Source organism: Haemorhous mexicanus, chromosome 13 (assembly GCF_027477595.1).
Source record: "Haemorhous mexicanus isolate bHaeMex1 chromosome 13, bHaeMex1.pri, whole genome shotgun sequence".
Classification (NCBI taxonomy): Eukaryota; Metazoa; Chordata; class Aves; order Passeriformes; family Fringillidae; genus Haemorhous; species Haemorhous mexicanus.
Window position 1 is genome coordinate 14,372,581 of NC_082353.1, and position 25,510 is coordinate 14,398,090.

The 25,510-nt window shown below is 42.6% G+C and overlaps 1 protein-coding gene across 1 annotated transcript; it reads left to right on the forward strand.

Annotated features, from left to right (window-relative positions):
* The first annotated feature begins 1,421 nt into the window (after window positions 1–1,421).
* On the forward strand, window positions 1,422–25,149 carry MTHFS (methenyltetrahydrofolate synthetase). Its single transcript, XM_059858519.1, has 3 exons — window positions 1,422–1,577; window positions 5,089–5,353; window positions 23,839–25,149. Exons 1-3 carry the CDS (start codon window positions 1,437–1,439, stop codon window positions 24,060–24,062), a joined length of 630 nt encoding a protein of 209 aa, XP_059714502.1. The 5' UTR covers window positions 1,422–1,436; the 3' UTR covers window positions 24,063–25,149.
* Window positions 25,150–25,510: the final 361 nt, after the last annotated feature.

Sequence of the window (25,510 nt, forward strand, 5' to 3'; positions counted from 1 at the left end):
AAAGATGGGAGCGTTCAAAGGGCAAGGGGCAGCAAAAGGAAAATGCCACCTCCAGAACACCTATGGCAGCACCTGTCAGAAATGACATTTTGGAGCATGCTATGACATATGTCTTTATAGGCAGTCTAAGTCTTCATGGTAAGAACAGTAATTCTTACTCAGTTCCTTTTTGAGCACTACTGCAAGCCACACACTATGGTGGCTAACACCAATCTATTAATACCACATGCACTTCCTTTTACACTGATCTAGTAACCTATTTCATACTCAGAAGTACAATTTTTTAGTTAAATATAAAGGGTAACGGTGTCTTTTCAAAATGTAGGTGATACAATAATTTTAGAACTTGTCTTCATGGGTTTAAACAAAAGAAGGTTTAAGGGCAGGGTTTAAACAAAAGAAGCCTGGTTGGATCATTAACAGTCCAGTGGGCTCCAGGTAAACTTCACTGGGAGAAAACCTCTTTTTTTTCAGTGGAGAACAAGAAAAGCAGTGATGAGATGTATCACCCCAATTCTAAGCATAGTGAAGTGTCTGAAAACAACAGGGATATTAGCTAAGTTTTATAAAATAGTGTCCATGTAACTGTCATGAAGTTATCCATCCATGACACGGAGTAGTGCCCAGGTCCTGGGGCACTGCTGTTTAAGGGATCCTTGGATCTGCCAGGGGAGAACAACATGCTGCTTCTAGAGCACAAGGTGATGTCAAAGGGCTGCCCAGTGGGACAGTGATGACTTCATCCATGCACACAGCAGCTAAACTGAGATGTCATCAAAAGCCACACAGAAGAGATTTATGAAAACAGCTGTTCTCCTATAGAAATGTCTCTTTCTGTGCTTAAAATCACAGAATCAGTTAGACTGGACAAAACCTCTGACATCATTGAGCCCAACCTGTGACTAGTCACCACCTTGTCAACTGGACCACGGCACTAAGTGCCACATCCAGCCATTTCTTGAACGCTTCCAGGGATGGTGACTCCACCACCTGCCCGGGCAGTTAAAGGTGTGTTGGACACAGAAGCCTGCCTTGGGACGGCACATCTTCCCTGTGGGCACAGCTCCTGGGCTGGACACCGCTGGCCACCGTCCGTCACACCATCCCCCAGGGCGCCCGGCCACCGCGGGCTGCCACAGGGACACGAAACTGCTTGGCACACAGAGGGGCTAGAGCATCCCGCCGAAGTGTACTTTCCCTTCCTGCAGCGAAATTAGAGAAGGGGAAATTCATTGCGATCTGCGCCTGGGGGGAAAAAAAACCCCACCAAAAAAAAAAAAAAAAAAAAAACACCAAAAAAACCCCACCACGCTGGTGTTGGCAGGGGCCCTCACGCACGGTGCCACCCGGGCTCGGAGCGGCTCGGAGCGGGCGGTCCCGGGCCGCCCCCGCGGCCCTGCCCGGCCCCGCCGCGGGCCCGCCCGGCGCACTGGCGCATGGAGCGGGCCGGGGACGGCGGCGCGATGGCGGCGGCGCTGAGGGCGGCCAAGCGGCAGCTGCGGGCGGAGCTGCGGCAGCGCCTGCGGGCGCTCGGCGCGGCCGAGAAGCAGCGCCAGTCCCGCCTGCTCGGGCGCAAGGTGGGTGCGGACACTCGGCACGGCCAGGGCCGGGCCCGGCTCGCCGGGGAGCGCGGCCGGGACTTTCCAGGCCCTGCCGGTGATCGAAACCGTGACTCAGGGGCCCTTCCGCCGAGCGGGGGTGAGCTCCGCCTCGGAGCCTTCCCTCGGCTCTTCCTCGGCAGCGCCGGGAAGCGGGGCTGGTGGCGCCGGAGTGACAGGAACTGCTGTCGGCTAAAGCTGGGGTGCTGGGGACGCTTCACCGTGGAGCCATGGTCACACATCACCCTGGGTGCTGGGGACACTTCTCCCGTGGGTGGTCACACCAGCTCGGGGTGCTGGGGACACTCCTCCCGTGGGTGGTGAGGTTGAGAATGACCTTAGAAAATCATTTGGTCCAGCCTCAAAGCTGGATTTTGGGGACAATAGGGTCAGACTGCCACCTGCCCCAAGCAGGGCTCCTCGGGGGTGGTGGCAGGTGTTTATCTCAGACATTTCACTCCACCCTGTCTCTAGCCATACATACAAAACCCAGCCACTGCCTGATTTGGCCTCTTGTTTTATGTACTGTCATCTCCCTTCTGTATCTTCAGCGATGTTTCTTCCACACAATTTTATTTCTAATATAATTTTCACACTCTAAAAGATATCAGGCAGGGTTTGCCTAACTGGTATCCTAGCACAGAGTGATATGGGTATGTACTTTTGAAATGTCCTGTTTGTGTTTGGATTACACAGTTTTTATATAGATGTATTTTATCATTTTAATAAACATAATAAAATTTTATTTTGCAGTCACTGCATGTAATAGAGCACAGTCCTCATTTTTTTTGCAGCACCAGCGGGTACTTCTAGATGATCTACATTTATATGGTTATTTTCCTGCCAGAGGCTCTCAAATCATTTTATAGACTTCATTTACTACTAATGTGTAGCCACTTCATGAGTGGGATGTGGCAGCACAGAAACTTTTAAGTTGTAGGAAGTTTTAACTGGAATTTATATAACCCTTTTTTTTTCTTGGGAGTGCTTTTTAAAAACATATCTATATGTAGTGTCCTGCTCTCATGATAATGCATTTTAGTAATCATACATCCTAGACTTAAATCTCTTGAATTTTAGCAAATCCTGGTATGCATCCCCTTCAAAAATTCAGAGTCCTCCGCCAACTTTTAAGCACCTAGCCCATGAATTTTTAGGAGCCCTCAGCCTTTGTCTAACTGCTGCTGATAATTACAGGAATGCAGCACTCATTTCTTCTAATGAGAGCACTCTAAAAGATACAGCCTTTGTTTTGCTTAAAAGAAGGCATCAGGAAATATGACATCAATTGAAATTATCTTGCCCTTTTCTTAATCTGACACAAATTAAAAATCTTGACCTTGCTTGGGACAGTGGCTCTGTGTAAGTGGCAGAAAGTATAGTTGGCTTCCTTATTCGGGGTGGCTAATACAGCAGGCACGGAGAAATTTTGGAAAAGGCTGAGAAAATATTTGGAATTATATAAGGCCAAAAATGTGGCTTTGTAACATACATCAGTGCTTGTAGCTAATTAAAGTGAGCAGGTTATTTTATAACACCTGAGTAATATTTTTAGTGGAAAAATCTCATTTCAAAATAATCTTTAAATTCGAAATGAAATAGCTTCACAGGCTGACCTAACCACCAGTATTTAATTAGCTTCTGGGTGATTATTCTTTTTTAATGCTTATGTTCATGATTAAAGTCATGCTATTTGCATGCTCTGATTCTGAAAAAATTGCCATCAGCTGGTGAACAAAGGACAGATAATATTTGTTAAGCGTGGAAATTTTCTCAGTCTTCTCAGAAACTGCTCCGAGTCATAGCAGGAGCATCTACACAATTCTGAGAACATCTGAAATTGTGTCTTCCTGCTCACATGTGGGTTTACATCTTCAACCTCATTTTTGTTCTTATACAGCCTGATTAATGTGTTACTGGATACATCAGAGCAGATGGGACCTGTGTGGTGCCCAGAGCACACAGCCCTTGTCTGAAAGTGTCTCAGTGTCTCAGTTTCTCTCTTCACCAAACCCATGAGAGCTTTTGGCTCTGGGGGCCCTCAACATGAGCCACAGCTGTTTTCTGGAGTCTGCAGTTGGACTAAACAGTCTGCTTTTTGCAGCAAAAGCTACCATGGAAATTCTGGTCTTTTGAGAGCTTAATCCTGTGGAAAAATCCATGTGTAGGGTTAGTCAGATAGAAAAGGAAATAAAATACGGTTTGGAATTAAGATGTTTCTGTGGCCAAGCAACACATACACCATCATTTTGTCTGGAGTGTTTATTTTTTTTTATCCTTTACAAAATTCCATCTGTCTTCTGAATATTTCACTTGGGTTTTTAACTGCTGTGACGGAAAGAAAATAAAAAATGTAGTGGGAACCATATCTTGACTCAGATGGGGGGCATTTGTGTCTCCAAACAAGGCCAGGGCAAAGGCTAAAGCTCATAAGAGTGAGTTACCCTGCAGTTATACAAATACTGTGCAAGGCATCTGGTGATCTCTGTTCTGTAGACAGTAGAGAGTTTCTCAATTGTCTGACATTTTTAACAGATTTTTGTCTAAGTGTGTGGAGTTAGAGTAAATCACATTTAAATGAATAGGGACACATTTATATTTGTTTTGTGCAGATGGAAGTGACAAAATATATAAGGTGCTAGAGAATGAGAAGACGAGCTTTTAAAAGCCTCCTTTCAAATTTTAATGTGGAATTCAGTCTGGAATGGGCAGAGACAAGTGAGGTATGAGTCTGCTAACACTTTTTCACCATATAAGCATTTTTTATTTTCCCTCCTATATTCAGCCTTTTATAAACCCAGCACAGAGTCTCATGAAAAGCAAAAAATGGCAAGGCCATCTTTCCTTCGAGCTTTGAAAAATGTGCAGTAATAAGATCACCTGTTAGAAGCAGGTGATGTTTGAAGTCATGTATCTCATCCTGCTGGAGGGAAGACATTCAGGTTGACAAAAGAAAGAGGGGTATGTTCTTGGAAGACTTTGTGCTCCTCAGTCATCTGCTCTGGTGCTGATTTTCCTTTGAGCTATTATCATTGAGGCGCTTCCCACTCTGCCTGGGCCCAGATGAGAGATGCAGCCTGTAAAAAGAATGGAAGAACAGGAATGCTAAGCCCTCTTGACTTGCATAAACTGGCAGTTCTGGCCTGCTGTATCTTTCTGCAGTGGTGTTTGTTGGGCATTTGAGGATGTCTGCACGGTATGGAACAGATCTTTAGGGGATTGGAAGGTTGTCTGCAAAATTGTTTTTGGCTGGCCCAAACCTGTGTTGCAGTGTTTAGTTCACTAGATGCAAAAATTTCTCTATTTTGATTTTGCTGATGGTAGAAATGTTGGAGTAGGCAACAAAGTCAGTTTATTCTGTTTATGATGCATCAAAGTTTGTATCTCTACCCTTTTCAATGAATATTTTGCTCCAGTTTTGTGTTAAATGAAAATAAGTTGATCTTTCCAAATACTTTTCATAAACCAATTGTGTCAATTTCCCATGTAGGTGATTGACCATCCCAAGTACCAAGAATCCAAAAGAATTGCAATCTTCCTGAGCATGCCAGATGAAGTCCAGACAGAAGAAATCATTAAGGACATTTTTAAGCAAGGCAAGGAGTGTTTCATCCCCCGTTACAAACCTGAGAGCAATTACATGGACATGCTGAAATTATCATCAGCTGAAGACATGTCTTCACTTGCTTTGACATCCTGGAATATTCTTCAGCCCAGTGATGATGACACTGCAAGAGAGGAAGCTCTTGCTGGTGGTGAGTGTTTTCTTGCTGCATCAAGGGATTGTTGAGCAGAAGTAGCCTGGAGGTAGGAAATACTTTGATAGCAAGACTGAAATGAAATGTTACACCTTGTTTTTATACATTGTAGAGAGATGCTCCTTTCTCTTGCCTGTTTTTCTCTACCCTGTGCCACCCCAATGACATGCCAGCAGACCAGGAACACAGCTGCACTGATCCAGCTGAAAGAAAACTCAGCTCTCCACATAAATCATCTTCTTGGTCTGATCCATGAACATCCTCAGCACAGTCTCAGCCAGCATCATGCAGAGACTTGTAAAGGAAGGAGGGGTAGCTGGGGGTAGCTTAAGCTGCCACTGAAAGTCACAGGGATTCACGGGTTTAAGATGTACTCTGAAGACTTTGGTTTGTGCTGCCTGAAAGGTTGGGAGCTTCTCAGGTGATGCCCGTAGACTGAGAATTTTCTGAAATCTTTGATCCTGCAAATTGTGTTGCATGGATGAACCACAGTGCTGATATGGAGCCTGCCCTTGTAGAACAGCTCTCTGGACTGAGACCTTAGACTGAAAATAAAAGGACTTTCTTGGCCTGCAGTCTTTTCTAGTGTCATTCTCTCACATTTTTATTTTGACCTTATAATGCTGTCTCAGACTCTGAATTCTTCATAGGGTTGAGAAGGTACAAGTTAATTAAGATCAAACTTTTGCTTGTGTTTTGATCCCCAAATAACCTCTCTCTTAACCCAAAATTCCCCAACTCCTACTTGTAAACAAGCTTACTTTTTGTGTATTTGCATTCATTATTTGCATTCTTTTTGTAAACACTTTGTCTTCTTGAAACATCTGCAGAAATTTTTAATCTTATTAATGGAAAACTCATGTTGAACTCATGCTTTAAACCTCAGCCTGGGAAGATTTTCTCCTTGTTGAAATTCACCATGCAGACAGCTTCCACACCTCACACACTTGCCAGCTTTTTAGTGCTTGGTAAAGGAACATAACATTTCTATGACTCTGTTTGATTGAACTTGGGCTTGTATTTGCTGTGAGATGCCAATGTACTTTTTCATAATGCTTCACCATGTTTGTTTCTCTTTTATTTTCAGTCATTACCTCTTTCCTAATTCAGAATCCCTTCTGTGTCTACATTTTAGATAGCAAGGGATTTCACTGCCTTATACAATCATCTTCTTTACATTTCATATTTAGCCTTGTTTGATGTTTTTCCAATTTTTGTCAAAAAATTGTGTATATTGGTGGGATTTAGGGACTTTTGAAGGTAATAAAAAATATCCAGAGTTCTGTTGACTGAGCTTAGTTCAGGCACTCTGGACAAGCTTTTATACTACGGGTGAGACATCACAGAGTAAACACACAATTTGAGGTAAGATGCGAGCAAGGACTTCCAGGTATAGAGTGCACTGAGATGTACCTGGGTGCCAGACAGTGAAGATGGGGAAAGCAGAACACACTTTGGTACCTGGCTAGTTCTGCAGCTGCTGCTTCCTTCTCTGCACCAGGCTGTGGGCAGAGAGCAATGCCAGAAGAGCTCCTGTGCTCTACAGAGAGGTGCCAAGAGACCAGCTGTAAGAACTGATGTATGTCCATGTCAGACTTGTTCTGCCTGAAACTCTGTATTAGTCTGTTTGTACTGTTTGTACAGTAATTTTGGAATAATGCCATTTGGATTGGAAGTCAAACCTCGGTCCTTTATCCTGAACAGTTTTTGTAAATTTGAGAATTAGATTAGTTTTCTTCCACTGTTGCAGCATCATATACACACTACCAATTTGTCCCCACAGAAACAAACACTTCATCCCAATATGTCTTTATATTCCTTTTGCTATATTTTTGTCACCTATTATATTTTTTGAACTTTGGTACATTTGCAAGAATGCAAATTGCCTTGCTGCTACATCCATCCTCCATTGTTGGAATGACACATGGATAGTGCATTTATCTCAGAGATGTTATCAAATACTTTGGTGATCTGAGGCATTTACATTGTTATAAGGAGATAACATGGTGTTACATTAGTAATGTTCCCATGGCTGGCATAAATTACTATGTAATTTCCAAGAAATAGCCTGCAGGTACATAAATAAGCCATGTCATTTTTGAGTGTATTCATTTTGCATGACAAAAAACTTAAATTCACACAGTCCTTAAAACGTCAAACATAGTTACTGTTAAGAATAGCTCTAATATTTGAGTAGGTGTAATTTTTGCATAGAGTTTCCCAGTCTTTGGTAGCACTCATGGGCAGTGTTGAATAGACACAAGGCCTCCTTTTGGAGATGATTCTTTTTTCTGTTGGACCAGGGTTTGCCTCTTTTCATCTTGGCAGTACTCACATCGCACCGTGTTGGCATAAACAAAGATCACTGCTTTTGTGGTAGGAGAAAGTCTGTCATCTTCTCTACCATGTGTGGGTGTCTCATTGGCATGTGAAAAGTTGCTTTTGTTAGGCTATATGGACACAATAACAGAAAGAACAAAGGTGGAAGAAGTTCAGATATTTTGGAGTAGGGGTGTGTGTAGGTGCGTGACTTGGTTCGTTTCCAGCTGTATCTGTTGAAAAGACTTCGACAACTTCTGGAGCAAGCCAGTGGTACATTTTCCTAATAGATACCAATTCCCATTTTTATCCTTGCCCATCAGAGGTATAAATGGGTTTTGCCCAAGGTAATACCGCTGATGAAAGTCCAGGCAGGTTGCAGTATTTGTTTACAGAAGTGTAGAAACCTTGCACAACTTTGGAAGGAGTAAATCAGATAAAACCGTACTCCGTGTTTGCTTTTTATCAGTACTCCTACAGAAGTTTAAAAAACATTTTGCCAGCAGCTTCATTTTCAGTGTGGTTTAGGGAGGTGTTGTGATTCACTGAGCTGGACATGGGTTTCCTCATTTGTAATGTTATTTATTATTACCTAGACCTGCTCTGAGAACTATGAGAGAAAAGCTAAATTATTTTTCTGAAAAAGAGATTATTCTTAGTGGGACACAAAAAAAAAAAAAAAAAAAAAAAAAAGATAAAAAGACTAGTTGAGTTTTTCCATATGGTAAAATTCTTGGAAGCTTCTTTAAAGGGAGGCATGTGGCCAGGGATCCCAGGTGGAAGGCTTGGACCTGAGCAAATATGCTTCAGTGTTCATAACTTAACTACTGACTGGTAGCTGAAGGTGTGCAATAAATTATAAACAGCTTTTCTAACATTCACCTGCATGATGGAGAGAAGGGGGTTTGGCCTAAATATTCTTCTTGGCCAAAAAATGAAGTGTTATTAGAAATGATGGCTCTAAATCTGCTTACTCTAATGGATTGGGACGTGCTTTTCTAGGAAATGCAAGAAATGGGATTATGTGTACAGACTTAATTCAGCCTCTTAATCTCTGTCAATTCTGCCCTGGTGTCACAGTACATTATTACATGGTCCTTGTCCCTCAGGTGTGAACCTCCCTCAGAGATGAACCCAGGTGAAATGGTCTGGGTTCTTTCAAAAAGGCAGAAGATGAACTCTGCTTGCTGTTAATGTCAGTTCTAATGAGTATCTGCTCAGTGGTTTGCTTTCTCCCTGCCCAGGTTAGAGCTGCAGGCCTCTTTACTGTGCATTATTCAAACCTCAGGATGGAGATCTGCATTTCTGTACGGACTCTTCATCACTGAACCATTCAGTGATTTAAAGATATTAAGTGGTATTTCCTGATGGAGAAGCAGCAGCAGAGGCTCCGGATCCTGTTGCAGCCTGAGTTGTGCAGAGGAGCTGCCCCCAGTGAATACAGACTCTTATGCTTGTTTTTCCAACATTAGGTTTTCTTCTCTGTTTCCTCCAAAACCAATAATTTCCCAGATTTGTCTCAGCCTTGAACTAAACCTGCTTTTTCAAGCTTTAATTTCTCTGCCTCTATAATGTCACTTTCCATCCTTCTGCTCTTTGCCCAGCTTCTCTGAAACTCCCTCCTCAAGTGTCCTTCTCTGTATTCCCCACTTCCTCCTGCTCTCAGTCCCAGGCTGTCATTTCAGGGGCAGCTGGGCCAGCAAAAATAGCTTGTCCCTGCCAAAAGGGAGGAGATCATGTGTTTTGTCTTCTTTCACGTGTCTGCTTCCAGACATACAAGATTCTCCATCCCAATTTACTCATTTCCTTTCCCACTGTGCTGGCTTCTTTCTCTTTTGCCTTGGCTTTGAAAAACTTGTTTTATAGTACTTTCCCCGCTAAATAGTACAAAAGACATACTTTTGTGATTGTTTCTTTTGGGCAGTGCCTGATTAAATCAGCTGCTGCCCTTTCTCCTCCTCTTGGTCCCCACCCGTCCTCTCCTGTGCCAGCACAGATGGCCCTGCAGCTATGTTGGGACCTCTGCTGGGAAACCAGTCTTGGTTTGGAGCAACCCAGCACCAGCAGAAGTTTCTTCTTAGACAGAACCACCACACAGGTTTGGACTGATGCAACTGAAGGAAGCTGATGGTGAGGGGGTGTGAAAATGGGTTTCATGGCAAAGAAAGTCTCAGTGAAACTTCATGTCATCATTTCCTTCCATGTTTCGGTTCCCAGTCTTGCCCCAGACAGCAGGAATAGCAGCAGCCAGTGAAATGAAAGTCCTTTGGAGTCCTCACAGCTGAGATGGGTCTGGCAGGAGGAGCTGAGCCTGCAGCTCCACATGCTCCATCTGTGCACCAATACTGGCTTAAGGAGTTTTCCCTCCTTGTGTTTTCAGCCTATTCCGGCCTCTCTCTGGTAAGCTGGATCAACCTGCTGCTCTGGGTGAAGATTATTTCCCTTCTTTCCCTTCTCCTGTTTTTGTTGGGGTTTTTGGAACCCAGATGAGTGGATCCAGTTTACCTTGTGGCCAGATCAGTGCCATGTGTGTGGGGAGGGGGGAATGAGGAGCCAGGATGGAGGGAACGTCCCCTGTGGCACAGGTTCCTAGAGAGAGTCGTGGGGCCACCATGCAGATGTGACTCCAGTAGGGGTACAGGGAGGGGGGCATCTTCAGAGAGCCCCAGAACTCACCCTGGCAGTCTCTCCTAAGCCTGTGCCAATGGCAGCTTTTCACACATTTGCAGCATTGCAGAAGCCTGGCTCACATGGGTTTGAACAGTGCTGAAGCCACATCACCACCAGTGAGGGTGCTACAAGTAAGATTTCAAGTTCTTGCTACAAGGCACGGAGCAACAGAGTTCCTCTCCTTTTTCTTTTATTTATTTATTTTTTTTTTACTAGCTGTGATCTTGGAAACCAGTGAACCATTTTGCAGGAATAAAACAAACATAACCCCCCTGCTCCCATCTCAGTTTGGCACAAATATTCAAGTGAAAAATGTCAGCATTTGACAATATAGCATTTTATATGTAGGAATGCTGAATGATCTGCTGCTACTCAATTACAGCATAATGCATTTTTTGGCTTTAAGAAATGAATGTATTAAGAACTTGAGTTGTAGTTTGTAATTCAGTTTGGAGACTTCTGGCATTTTCAGCCCTGAAAACTTTGGTGGCCTACTGGTCACATAATTTATGTTGTAACTTCAAGATAATTGGTGCAATATTAACTGGATAATCAATGCTTTCAATGATGGTAAAAAATTTATTGTTAATAAAAAGAAAAGATTCAAATTTGAAATAAAATAAGGAAGTACTAACATATGTCTAGCAGCAACTTCTTGCAGCTTTGTTTTCATATAACCTTTTGAATGCTGGCTTTTAAGGTTAAGGTAGTTTTATCTTTCTGCCCTTTTAACTTCCAGAACACTGTGAGACTTGCTGTAGCATAAATTACAACAACCTGCTGGTAGCAGAAACAGACAGGGACAGATTACCTGTGTGGTGGCATTTAGTTTATAAGGGTTTATGCCAGGGAACATGATTCTCTTGCAAGGAAACTGCTGGCCACCTCTAGGCTACAGTTCCAAACCTGGAGTAGTTTGAAATTATTCCTGAGTGACCATTACCCCTGTTTGAAATTTTGCCATCAGGATTTGCCCTGCAAAAGTATTTTTGTCTGCAGAAACTCTTTTTCACCTGTTTGAAATTCCTGATATTTATTCATGCATTCAAAGATTCTGCGTTTGCTGCCAGGACTGATGGCCTTGTGATGCCATCAGTATTTTTAGTGATTCCAAATTTTAGCACAGTTCTTGAGAAGTGTGAGTGAATTGATGGCAGCACAGTCTTAAGAGGAATAGGTTTGACTTAGAACTGCAAAATAAAATGGGATTTTAAAAAAGGATAATGGGTTCCTCCCCCACCCCTCCCCCCAAAAACATGCACCAGAAGTGAGAGGATTTTGAAAGATGAGGCACATTAGAGTTTAGAAATAAAAAAACACTTGTGAGTAGGAAATGCTGTGGCTTGAAGCGTAGAGAAGGTCTATTATCCTACTTCATCTGTCCATGAAGGCATAAGGGGACCATACAAAATGATGCTAATTATTCTGAAAAAAGATATGTAGTAAACAATGCTTAGAGGTAGCTGGCAATATTTAAATGAGCTATATGCAGATAGGAATGTATCAAGAATAAATGAAATATGGATATGTGAAAAGCAGAGATGTAAAATGTTTCTGCTTAGGAAAAAAAAAAAAAACCCAAAAAATACCCCAAACAAGATTGTAAAGTGATTGAAGGTACTATTAGATTTTCTTTTCCTCTGGGAGACTTGATTAAAACTTGCAGTACAAAATATGTCAAGGGATAGATTATAATTTAAAATCTTTTTACACTGGTCATAAAAAGAAAACCTGAGAGCATGGCACAATGCAAAATTGAAAATCGAGGCTTAGCTGCTAATGTAATTTACTTTTTAATGAAATGATATAAAGTTTGGAATGAACTTCTGTTTGGAGACAATGATCCATAGTATTTTTGATATGCAAAAGAAGAACAAAATTCAGTGCAAATGAGGCATTAACATTCTGGTCATGAATTTTGCTGTGGAGAGAGGATCCTTCTCCTCACAGTGCAGGATGTGGACATGCAATACAGCATCACATGTTTTACAAAAGTCAGGAAATCTCACAACTTGGAGCTGTGTAGCAATAACTGAAGGATCTTCCTACCTCTGCAGCTGCAGTCCCCAGATTATTGCCTTACAAACAGGTTCTGGTTTCTCTTTCCAGCAGGCATTTGGAGCATTCCTCTAAGCATCTAATTTTATTTGTATTAAGCCCTTGGCTCTGCTGCCTTCCAACAGCTGTGAGTTGTACTGGTTAGTTAGTTGTAATGTGAAATATTATGTTCCTTATTATGTTAATATTATATTATGCTCCTGTGACATGTGAAGTATTATGTTCCTTGTATTCATTTTAAATTTGCTGCTTTCAGTTCAAGGGATACTTCATTTTTCTATGATGAGAAGTGAATAAGGATGTTTGAGTTACATTATTTTTATTATTCATTGTTTAGTTGCACCTGTAGTATGAATACTATTGTATTCTTTTCTATCAAACTTCAACTGTTTTATTTTTCTTGTAGTGAAGCTTTTCTGTAGCAGCTCCAGCCATTGCTCTTTCAACATTTACAATCTCTCTGATGTTATCCTGGAAAAAAAGATGCCTGGGAGAAAATTTTATGCCCAGGCAAAGAAATACTGTGAAATGCACGTACTGGCACTGGAGATGTTAATTCTTTCTGTATAAACCATAACACTGCTTTTCAGATCAGCTCACTGGGCAGATCTCTCAGTGGTTTCCACACCAGTATTCCACAATGACACATCATTACAAAAGACCTGTTCCACTAGTAAAGATCTATAAAATAATTTTATATTATTTCATCCTGCATGTTCCTTAACAGGTAGAGCTAGTAAAATGCTTCCTTGGAGATAAAACATTTCAGGTGATAACAGGTTTTTTCCTCAGGGTTTTTCTGCATCCCAGCCTTCAGCTGAAAGATGTGGAACTCCGTCCTGGCACTGGGGTTTCTCTGCCTGGAGCTGGTCTCAGCTCTTTCCTTGAGGTCTGCACCAGCTTCCAGAACTCTCTGAAACGCTCAATAATCAACACTTAATTTGCTAAGTGAAGGCAGAACTTTTACCTGAGTTTCTCCCAGTGCTTCTGTTCAGAAACAAGTATGACACAATACAGAGACTTTTTTTTCCAGGTTTTTAAAAAAGCTCTGAAATGCAAAAGTGCATGTGTTTATATGGTGTTGCTTTGTAATGCCCTTTGGTGTCCTTATGTCCTGAATCTCCCTTGTGCAGACTAAATCACAAGCATCGTGTGGTTTATTTAATACCACCCATGCCAGGGTGTCCTGCAGTGAACCTGAAAGGATGAGAGCTCTGGAACACTACAGCTTTTTGCTCCCATAAAGATCATTAAGGCTTTAAAAGACTGTTTTTCCTTGTAATCATCTTAAGTGTCACATCCACATTTGCCTTCTTGCAGAAAACTCATCAAAACAACTGAAAAGATTACTTCTGCTGTAATCAATTAAAGTTTGAAGAGACGTGAAAGCAACATGGGCAAGGGCCTTGAAGTCACTGCAAGTGACTCTCAAGGGTTCTGTTTCAAAGGGCTAATTTTGCTCCAGTGAGTGTGAACAGTAGCATTGTCATTTTTTTTTCATACAGTTTCCTAGAGACAGGAGTCTTTGAAAGGTAGATAAGAGGTGAAATTCATTTCTGGAGTGTGGCAGGAGTCTGTATAACTCATGCAGGAGAAATGCCAATGTGCAAATATCTCTGGTTGCAGTAATTATCCAAACAGACATCTTTGTCTCCCTTTATTTTCATGTTTTGGAAGGGAAGACCCAGCACCAAGCTCATCTCTGTGCACACACTCTGGGGAGAGCAGAGGAAGCTTTCCCTGCTGCGATGTGCTTTGGTGAGACAGCTCAGCCCTCCTTGCTGCCAGAGAGAACAGTCCTGCTGCCTTTTCCTTGGGCCCAGCTCTGTGCTCCCCTCATCCCTTCATCCCAGGTACCATCTCTGGTACTTGCTGCTGAGCAGATTCTGCTCATGAATCTGGCAGAAATTTGTGACTTTTTTTCCCTTTTCTTTTTCCTGGGATTTGTGTACTGCCAGCCTAGTGGGCTATTAAATCAGGTCAACACTTTTCCAGCTACAAAAGATTTGGTTTTATTGGCACAGTTAATCCCTGCTGGTTTTGTTGAGATTCAAAATACACAGTTATTCCCCTGGATGGTGGGAAACTCCTTGGACTGGCCCAGACAGGGGAGCAGGAGACTCATGCTGCTGTTTCGGGGAGCAGGAGACTCATGCTGCTGTTTCACGGTGTAAGGATAGCTCTGGATCTTCATGTTTGGTGTCATGCTGAACTCAGTCCCTGCTTGGGCTGGCTGTTGTGCAAATGGGATGGGAATGAGTTTTTGGGATGTAGATGAGGGCAGATTCCTGTCCAGGAGTGACATGAAGCCTTTTGCCGGCAGGTGTCAGCATTCCATACATTTACCATGGAATATTGGTGTCATTTCGGCTGCTTTCCTATAATTAAAATCTCATCCAGCCATTGCTCTCACACACAGAGGAGAGCAAATGCTCCAGCCTAATTTCCCATAAAAATTGGGGATTGAAGTGAGGGAGGGATAGGATTCCAGGGAGAACCGGATTTTTAAACTGTGCAAGCTTAAAAAGATGAAATAAAATCTTGTGATGGAAGAAGCAGGATTTCTCAGCTGTTGTGGTGTTAACACATTTGACAGCAACTGTGAAGGTGCCATCACCTCCCAGCCAGCTGACTCTGCATGTACAATAAACCCTGCCTGTAAGCAGCCTGCTATTCCCATCGAGTGGTGTCACTCCTTACAGGAGCCAGCTTTGCCACTGGCTTGGAAGTTGTTGTCTCACCTGTTTATATTTAGTGAGTAATTCTGTGTATTTTATGATAGGCTATCTGCTGAGTGAATCAAAGGGTATTGGAAATATTGGTAGTGATGCATAAAGTATTGAAAAAAACCCAGATGATTCACCTCTGTCTTATTTTGACTTTAAAATACCCAGACAGAAGTATGCAAAAGAGGACCGAGAGTGAAGACATGCACGTGTATCCAGTGGGAGTATTCAAATGAATGCTCAGGCAAACACCATGGAAGTGTAGCTGATAAGACCATAAAGAAATTCCCATAAAAACACAAAGATTCTTGTATTTTAGGATGCAGCAGTATTCCCACATAAAAAGTTCAAGCATCAATGCCTTGTGAGTTTCTCTAAAGGAGCAGATTTGTAGTCAGCATTTGCTGATTTAACAAGATATGTTGATGTGCTGTAAAGTGGCTCTAATGCCATTTCTCCTCTCTTTGGAATTGCTCCTTGGTACATCTGGTTTCAGAGTATTTTGGTGGTTTAAAATCACAGGAGAATCCAGGTGCAAGCCTTGGAACCAAATATTTTTGATTGCCCATGTTTTCCCAATCGAACTGTACTCACATATATGAATATCAGAAACAGATTAAGTCATTTTTCACAGACTGATGACTGGGAAGTCCTAAGCTATTTTTTCCTTTACTCTGAATTTGCAAAACCAGACATTTTGTGGGTGGCATTGAGTGATCATGTTTTATTTACAGGGCTTACACAGGGTCAATGAATAATAGTGAAAAAGAAAAATACTTTTCAAATTTTCTTTTGGGTGGAGCTCTGAAACTGAGACTCTAGACCCCATCTTACTGTAAGTTAAACCTCAGGGGAAATGAGTGTTATGGTTATAGCCTCACACAGCATTTCCACATTGTGAAACACAGGTCTTAGCCTTGTACAGTAGCTTCTCTGGTGCAACATGAAAGGACATTTATCTGTGGAGCAGGATAGGTTTGTTTGAGCAGGGCTGACAAACTTTAGTGATGTTGTTCACTGCACTTAGCTTGTCAGATGCAGTGGCACTAAACCTGCAAGATTTTGGTTTAATTCAAAATCAGAGGTATTTACTTGAGCACAGCTCAGTAGCAGAGGAGCTGATCAAGCAGCTTTATTACATGTTTTTGAGGTTTAATAACGGGCAAGTGGCTGCCACTCAGTTGTTTTAAACCTTTATGAGTGATGGCTATCATGTAGCTTCTCAGGGAGGCAGATAAATATTTTATTATGCTGTAGTTCAGCAGGGCAAGTGTGAACTGTGAAGACCAATGTTTCATGCTGACACAAAGCACTGACATGGATGAGCAGACAGATAAACGCTGAGTTGCTCAGTGCTTGTTTGTAGATTCTGCTGATGGTTCTATTTACTGCAAAATATTTTATTGAAGTAATAACAGAAGCTGTCTGTGTCATGCCAGAGGTGGGATTGCAGAGGAGATAGTCTGCTTGGCATCTGTATGGCTGTGAAAGGTGGGGTATGGGTGTGCAAAATGTTCTTTGGAGCACAAAAGGAGACAGAACCTTCCTGCTGCCTGCAAGTCCCATACACAAGAGTGAAAACAAAAACAATTACCCCTGGTGTTCAGAGCATTTCTCCCTGGAGGAGTTGAGGCTTTGAGGACTTAATGGTGTGTCCCATAGCAGGAAGCCATGGATGGAGCCTATGAGATTTGGATACTTCAACTTTTGATTCCTGAGCTGAGTTAAAGTGGGTATCTCCTCTGGCTCCTTCTGAAGCAGCACCCTGAGATGAGCTCAGCTGGTCAGAGCATGGTGGCTGTGATGGCAAGGTTGTGTGTTCAATCCCTGTGTAGGTTGCTCACTTAAGAGTTGGGCTCAATAATCCTTGTGGGTCCCTTTCAATTCAGAGTATTCTGTGATTCTGTGACAACAAGTGTCTGTGAATAGGTAGAAAACAGTGTGTCCTGCTGATGTGGTAGTGCACAATTAAAGGTGCTCTCACAGGGGAAACACCTGGAGGAAAAGCTACTGAGTGCAGTTTAAAATGAGCTGGTTTTTTACTCTAATATGAAACACAGCTTTTAGTCCTGTTAGATATCTGTTTGGGATCTTAAGGAGGCTACAAAATGAGAACTCAAGGAGAGCTTTTTATGAACAACCAACACCACATGTCTACAAGAGAAAAGAATTCATTCTTCTCAAACTCGTGTCAGTAATACAGGCTATTTTTCATGTAGTTCCCAAGGTGGGTGCAGAGAGAAGTCAATGGGGCAATGTCAATTTGGAGCAACTGAGGATGTGGTCCTTCATGTTGGAACGTGAGTTTCCAAGGAGATGAGAATTCACACTGAGCTTCCAACAGTGTGTCATGTAAGCAAATAAGAATTATCAGTTAAAAGTTTCCTTTCTTTTTAAGGGAATGTATTTGTATTTTAGCAATATTGTATTTGTATTTTGCCTTGGCTTGGGTCAAGGCAAGCAATATTGCTGTTTATGTCTACAGTCCTCTGAGTTACTGGATGTGCACCTCATTGGGTTTGGATGAATGCCCTTTTTTTTCAAATGTTTATGAGTTGCAGCAAAGGAAAATGTTTTTGTCTCCTTGGGCATGTAACAGTGTCTGTCTTCTCCAGGGGTTTGTGGGGGAAAGAGCTTGTTTCCTCTGGAATCAATCCCAGCCCTTGGGTAACCATGCATCTCAGTAGGGTCTGGATCAGGTCTGTAGTGAACAGATCTGGCATTTCCTTTTTTGATCTTATACCAAGAGACAAGTAAGAGCAGAGATGGTGTGCTCAAAACCCAGGGCAGGTTTTTTTCCAAAGGGCAGAAACCTTTTTATCTGGAAGGAAACAGTAAGCGTTGGTAACCTCAGGAGTGGTGCTGGGGCACCCAGGATGTTCTAGGAGAAACCATAAAAGGGAAGGGATTGGTTTTGCTGCAGCATAAGTGAAATACTTTTGTGGAGTTATTTTCCCCAAGATCTGGTGATTAACTCAGACCACAGTGTTAGGTGCTGTGTAAATACAGAACAGGATGGTGATCTGTGCTCTATAGAGTATGTGTTGAAAGCAAACACCTACCCAAAAGGCCTGACTATGCTAATGTTGGCAGTAATTAAAGTTGCAGTAATGACTCTGTCATTAATTAGAAATTTCTGAGTTATTCCAATTCATTGGCTCACACCCTGCGTGTCACCAAGACTGATACTTAGATATTAGGGATCAAGTGATTGAGTTATTTTTTTTCTCTCTGCTAGGATAGCAGATACGGAAGCAGTAGATGGTTACTGCACTCTTCATTCTGAAAAGTAAGGTTTTCCTGAAACAGGGTTTGCCTTTTAATCCTTTGTAGTCTTTTCTCGATCAGAAAAGGACCAAAGTAAATTTTCATTCCTTGTAATCAACAGCTTTCAATTACTTGTGAGCTCAGCAGAGGTTTTGCACAGATCTGACATTGTTTATGGTGTGACAGCAACATGAACACTCCTTTCCTTTAAACAGAAAGCTGTTCTTACCCTGGTTCTTCTGCTCCCGCACCTTATGAAATCATTTACATCTGAGCAAAGCACAAGAGAGGTCTGTGTGGAGCAAAACCAACCACTGGAAAACTCATTCTTGCCTGAGGTACCAGATTGTGAGGATCCAGCCATCCTTGTGGTGATGGAGTAAACAATGCACACACTTCTGTGCTTCAGGGAAAGCTCAGAGTGCACAGCTGCTGCTGTGAGGAGCAGCAGCAGTGACATGGAGCTGATCACTGTTGACCTCTTGTAGGCTCAGACGGCGTCTGCTGTGAGCATGGTTCGTGTGAACACGTTGCCGTTCTTCACAGGCACGCAGGAGCTGCTGCAGCCCATCCTCTGCCCCATCCTCTGTCAGTGCCTTTGAGGAGAGGATCAAAAGAGTCCTAGCTCCCACTTTGATGGGTCCCAAGTGCTTTGCTGTGCCCACAAAGCAAGTGGCAGCAAGGGATGAGAAGTGGGATGACAGAGTATTTCAGTTTCAGCTTCCATTAGGACCGTCAAGCTGTGCAGGGGGAGATGAATGACCCCTCACAGTGGGTGACAATGGACTGGCGGAGCTCCTTCGAAGCTGGGAGGAGAGAGGCCATGCTGGCTGCTCCTTCTGAGGGCAGAACAAGTCCCCAGCAGTCTTTACATGACCTGTATCTGTGCAGTTTGATGGACCCTTCTATAATTAACCATTGTCAAGAACACTTCTGAAAATGCCGGCTGGCATTTCAAATAGGAACATCAGATTAAGGAGAAGAGAGGTAATGAGGTGCAAGGAGAAAATCCTTCCCTGGGGAACAAATCAAACCTGATAGCATCATGAAAGGTAATGAGAAATGCACTGCCAAACTGAGGTTCACTGCGGCTGCCTAGAGGAAACGAAACTGTGTATTCTTATTTAAAACACTCAGAGGGGTGCTAATGCTTTGGTCTGCTGGCTGTGTCAGGGCATGTGCAGCTTGCACACCTGCCTCTTGAATGTAGTTTTGCCACACATTTCATTTCTTGAGTCCTTGGGCTATTTATTTCACTCCTCTGTGACATGAGGTATGTCTACATCATTGTGAGGGTGTCAGTGCAAGCAGAGTGTGCCTGTACATCCACAGGACAGGTTCAGAAGCTATGGCTGCATCTACACTGCCAAGCAACACAGGGCTAAGTGGCACAGATACAGCCTGTCCACACTACACAGAACTTGGCCTCTCTTCTTTTATCTGGAGGAGTCAGACCTGTACCCTTCTGCCTTTACTGCACATAGCAGTCTTGTCCCCTGGAGCAGTCATGGGTGTCACCTGGTCTGGCAGTGCCAGACACTGCTGACAATTAAGGTATTGAACACCTGTGATCCTGTAAATCAATTTGTTTTCTGGCTGCGCTGCTTTTAGCAGTATAAATGAAGCCTGTGTGGCCGTGTCAGCATGGCTGTGTGCCCACACTAATATATAAGTCAGGGTTATTATTTCATGCATGGTGCTACACATTTGGAGCAGCTGTAGCCACAAGAGCTTATGCCATAGATACACTGAGTATTAGGTGACTGTCACCACAATTACTAACCTTACTGATATACCCAGGAACTTAAAGTGTGCAAGAACCATGGAAATTCTCTACATAGAAGCTGGAGCAAAATGTTGTTGCTTGAGACAGTGTTTTCAGCAATTTGCAGACCACGTGCAAGTTTTCCAGGAGAAGCAGGGCTCACCTGTAACAAGACTCTCTTGAATGTGGATGTGTTTTCCTGGGCTCCTGGCATGTGGTCACAGGACCCGTGGGGATCCAAGAACCAGCAGTTAATGTCTACAGACACATGGGAGAAAGTGGACATTGGAAGGGGATGGGCAGATGTCAAATGTGAGACTTCCCTTAACATGTTTGATGAGGCACTAAAACACCTGATGTGGTGTTTGATTTTCAAGTACCTGCTCTGTCTTCTCAGGGACAAGGATGCCATTTCACACAGTGGGCTGTAGGAGCAAGGGCTGTAAGATGTGAGGACAGAGCAATCCATGGTCCTGAGTGGCAGACAGTAGTCCTGCAGGGCTGGGAGAGCTAAAGAGCATGAGGACCCCATGCCACAAGGGGCATGTTCTTATCCTCAGCTGCCATCCTGTTGATGTACCCTCAGTGCTGATAACAATCTTAAGTGTCTGCAATCTTGGTCTCATCTGTGTGTCACCTCTCTTCCTGTGACATCTCTTCCCCCACACTGCCACAGAACCACAAGAGGTTTTTTTCCTCCCCAAGTTACATGTCAGGGAAACATTTACTCCATGCAGCTCTCTGCCATCCATTCTAGATCCTGATACAGGATTTGGGACTAATGCTGCTCGAGCTGCCCTTGGGCTTCTTGCAGGGTTAGTTGTGTCATTTTTTCTACCAAAAGTCTTGAAAGACATTTTACTTAAACCTTGTGCAGTGTGAGTTGCATGAATATCAGAGCACATGTTGTGAATCAGAGCAAGGCAGTCAGTATTGCTGTGCTCCACAGAAGAAAAATATAAGGGTAACTATTAAAGTATTTACAGCATAATTCTTCATATTGAGATTTTCATTAGCTTGTTTGAGTTCTTCAGCATAAAACCCCTGTGATTATAGAGGAGCCAACTTGTTAAAAGAGTCCCTGTTTCTTCTGAGAACCCAGAGGAAAGCAGTGCTTTAATACATCTAAATTCCTTGAGGTGCCTGACGATATCAGTTAAACTCCACAGAAAATATATTTCTTCCCTTCACTGTTTTTGCCATTTCCCTTTTTCCCTAGTGTTTCCCCTGACTTGTCTTCTTCATGTCTCTAACACAACTGTAAGGAGAAATGGCGCCTTTTTGCTCTGCAGATTTGCCCCCTGTGTGCATTCTTCCTGCCAGCAGCAGACTGCAAATGTTTCCTGCTTTTTGTCTTGAGAGGCACCTGGAGTGAAAACGGCTGAAGCAGACTGTGAGGCAGAGTGTGTTTAGTTCTGTGCATCATGACTGATGGGTACTTACTGGTTTCTGGGCCACCTGAATGCCTCCACAAGGCTGATGTGAGGCCGGTTGTGAAGATAAGTAGGAGTAACTTGGGGAGGATTTGAGCTGCAGAATCTATTCCTGACCTTCCTAGCAGGAAGGCTGGTTGCTAGGTCCTAGTCCATAGGTCTGACAATTGACAAGAGCAAGTTGAGGAGATGTGATGTGGTGTGTCCAATATGATGTGCATGGTGATACCATGAAAATGACGTCTCTTTTCAGGGAAACCATAATTCTGCCTTTGGGCCTCTTTTTCTCTTTGTTTGCCATTTGCTATTTCACTGTCCTCTGAATCAAAGGTTGCCTGCAGTGTGGTAAAACACCCTGACTCCTTTTTAATCCAACTAGTATTATTCTGTGGTCTGTGCTTTGGCTTATTCTCTCCCCTTACTCCCCTGACCTCCTTAGCAAAGCTGTGCTTCTTGACTGTACAATGCTGGATTTGCAAGACTGATGTTCTCTAAGCATTTTGCACTGTGCTGCCTTGCATATTTTATATCAATGTTCTAATTAAGACATCAGATCATGATGGATGACATGAGTATTTGTGTCAGTGACTCTTGTCTGAACAATGAAGAGTTGAAGGAAATCTCCAGGACCCTGGGAAGTGTGTGCAAATGAGTTGGTCTTATGTGAACTGTATAAGTTTGGAGTTGATATGTGATCTCAGATGGGATTCCCTCTAAACTGAAAAACTCTGCTTTGCTCTGGCTTTTCCAGTACATGCTCCCACACATCTCCTTCAGTGGTGGACATCATCCCTCAGTTGTACTAAAGGCAGATCAGCCCAAAATGGCAGGAAGGATTAGGTGTGAACATGGAAAAAGCAGAAAAATACCTGACCAGGTCCAAGCTCTGCTGAAGGAGTAGAGTCTGGTCACAGAAAAGCTGCTCAAGGCTAAGCACTGTTCCTGTAAGCAGGCAGAAGCAGTGGACTGAGACTCTATTTTCTTTCTTTCCAGACTCGTGTCAGCTGTCTTTTAGTCTGTGCTGCCTTTCCACTCCCTGCCCCTCTCTCCTTAAGTCTTTTATTTCTTGCTACAGCAGCAAGAAATAAAAGACTTTCTTTGCTTCATGAAAGGAGTAAGTGGGATGTTCCTGGGTTCAGGAGTCAGCACCAGGCCAGTCCAGCTCATTTGTTTGGAGGATGTCTGTGCAAGACTTCTCACACTGAACGTGCCAGCCTTGCAGAAGCGACAGGGATGTGCAGCAGCCTCCGTGCCTGGTGGTCACTGCTCGTGGCAGGCAGATTCAGTGATGTGAATCAGCTCCTGAAACAGGTGTGCAGCCAAGTGTAAACTGGAGCTGGCTCCCTGGCATGGTGCCTGTCCACATCCCCTGACAGAGCATGAACAAAGCAAAACCTTGTGCCTTTTTATCTGGAGCTGGTTGGTGGGGTCTTCTGTTGGAGTTTCACCAGCCAGTCCAGGTCATTAGCAGCTTATGCACCTTCTTTCAGCTTTTTAACTGATTTTGAGTTCCAATCAAGTGCAATCTCACAAGAATTCTGGAAGGAGGGATATTTAGGGCAGGCAAGCAGAATGCCTGTGTGTGCTGCTGGAACAACAGAGAAAACTGCTGGAGGCCAGGCAAGAAAATCCTTTGGGACAAAAGGAGCCTGACATCATGAAGGCACAAGCCTTCAAATCTTCATCTTGATATAGGAGGGCAAATTACCACTTTCAGAATATATTGTATTCAAGGATTTTTTGGTTTGGAAGGTCAAGAGAAGGTTCATGTCATCTTACAGTGGTGTCAAGAAGATGTCTCCCCTTTCTCTTACACATCTTCTTTTCATCCCTTTTTCCCTTTTCTATTTTTGTGTCTGATGTTGAAGTTCATTTGATTTTCTGATTCCTCCTGCGTTTAATTTCCCTGAGTTCAGTTTCTGTCTGATTTAGAGTCATAATAATTTGTATTTGGAAGTGCAGGGTTAAAATGATAAAATAAATTTGTTAAAATGCTGGGCTTTTTTTCCCATCCAGCTTTTCAAGATCTAATTATTTTTCAGCTGAACTAGTATGCAATTGATAGATGAAAATGTAAATTTACAGGTTTAGTATTCAAAGTATTTTTCATCTGATCAAAGAAAGGGAAGCATTTTACAAAACACAAAGCTTGTGTTCTTGCAAATGTCTGAAGTTATGTGGTTGTAGTCAAGCCATCAGGAAATCCACAGGGCATCCACTAATGCTTATTTCATTTTTCTGCAGGAGGTCTTGACCTTATCTTCATGCCAGGCCTTGGGTTTGACAAAAAAGGCAACAGATTGGGAAGAGGGAAAGGATATTATGATACCTATCTTGAAAGATGTATGAAACATCCCCGTGGAAAGCCTTACACGATTGCTTTGGCTTTTAGAGAACAGATTTGTGAATCAGTGCCTGTGACAGAAAATGATGTTCCAATAGATGAAATCCTTTATGAAGACTGCTGAAAGTGTTTTGATACCAACCTACCTCCAGAGCAAGCAACCAAAAAAGGGGTCATATCCATCAATCATGTTTTTTTCTAATTGTCATGTATGACTTTGGGACCAATAAAATATACTATTTGTGTTTGGGGGAAAAAACCTCCAAAGCCAGTGTAACCGTGGTAATAGTAGTGAGGATTGTGTTGATTTGCTTCTAATTAGCAAATGTCTGGTGTGAATTCTTATTCTAGAATCAATACAAACTAGAATGAGTGTTTCTTTATTACTGCAAGGACCATTTCTCCTCATAATATTTTTGAGGTACAAGCTTATTGATACTTAACAGTTTTAATATTCTGGTTTGAAAGTGAACTGTCTAGTAATGACAGTTCTTGATCCATTCTGGAATTAGATACTTGTAATGGTAAAAGTTCTTAGTACTTAAATATAGTGTGTATCCATGAGTAAAACAAGAAATTGATGGAAACAAGTTAGAGTAAGCTGGAGAAAAATTTTTATGGGGAAAAAAAGCCTTAATTAATTTTAGTGTATGCAGTAATTTTGACTGTTTACTTGGCTCCTTGTAGTTGTCTTAAAATAAAGGGAGTATCTGCTAATAAGAAAAGGTTGATGTCCATAATTTTGGTATGTTCTTTCCTTTATCTGAATACAAGATTATAATGTAGTCTAAAATGTGGTCAAGGCGTTGTCTATCCAGAGACAGTTCTGCTTTGGTAAAATAATATTCAAAATTACTTTAAGTTCTCTAATTTTGTACACAAGCCATTCGTAATGTCCCAAAATACTGTGTGGTGCTTGGTAAAAATGAGAGATGCTGAGAATTGCAGAGAGCAGGTTTTATGGATGGAATAAATTGTGGGGTGGAAGGTTGGTTGTTTTCTGCTTCTCGAGACAACCATGGAAATCCAGAAGAAGAAAGTGAGTTTCCTCTGCACACTGTCCTTGTGGTATAACAGCACAATATTTCCAATCAGGAAATATTGGAATATATGTCAGAATTTTGTGTTCCTTCTTCAATGCAAACTCACCTTTTCAATGCATGTTTAACTCTTCCCTCAATCAATAAATCAGTGTGTTTATTTTCACCAAACTACTCTGTGTCATCATTAAAAAAATCCATTAATTCTCAAGGACCAGCTCCAGAGTGGAAAGACCTTAAGGCTTCCTCAACAACAACTGGTTTTGTGAACAAAACCATGCCTGCAGTGCCTATGAACCTTTTCTTCTCAGAGTGCTTGTGTTCAGTGCTGTTTCCATTCTGCTGCTACAGAAACTGTTTAAACCCTCTGGCTCTGGGGTGAACATAGGCTTAGCAGCTGAGGTCCCTCTGGCCTGCGCTCCCTGGTGCTTCTCCATCCTGTGTTAACCAGGGTCCCTCTGGCTGGGCTGAAGATCCCTCTGCTGGGCATCCCACCCGTGTGTGCAGGAGAGCTGCAGCCTGGGCAAGGCAG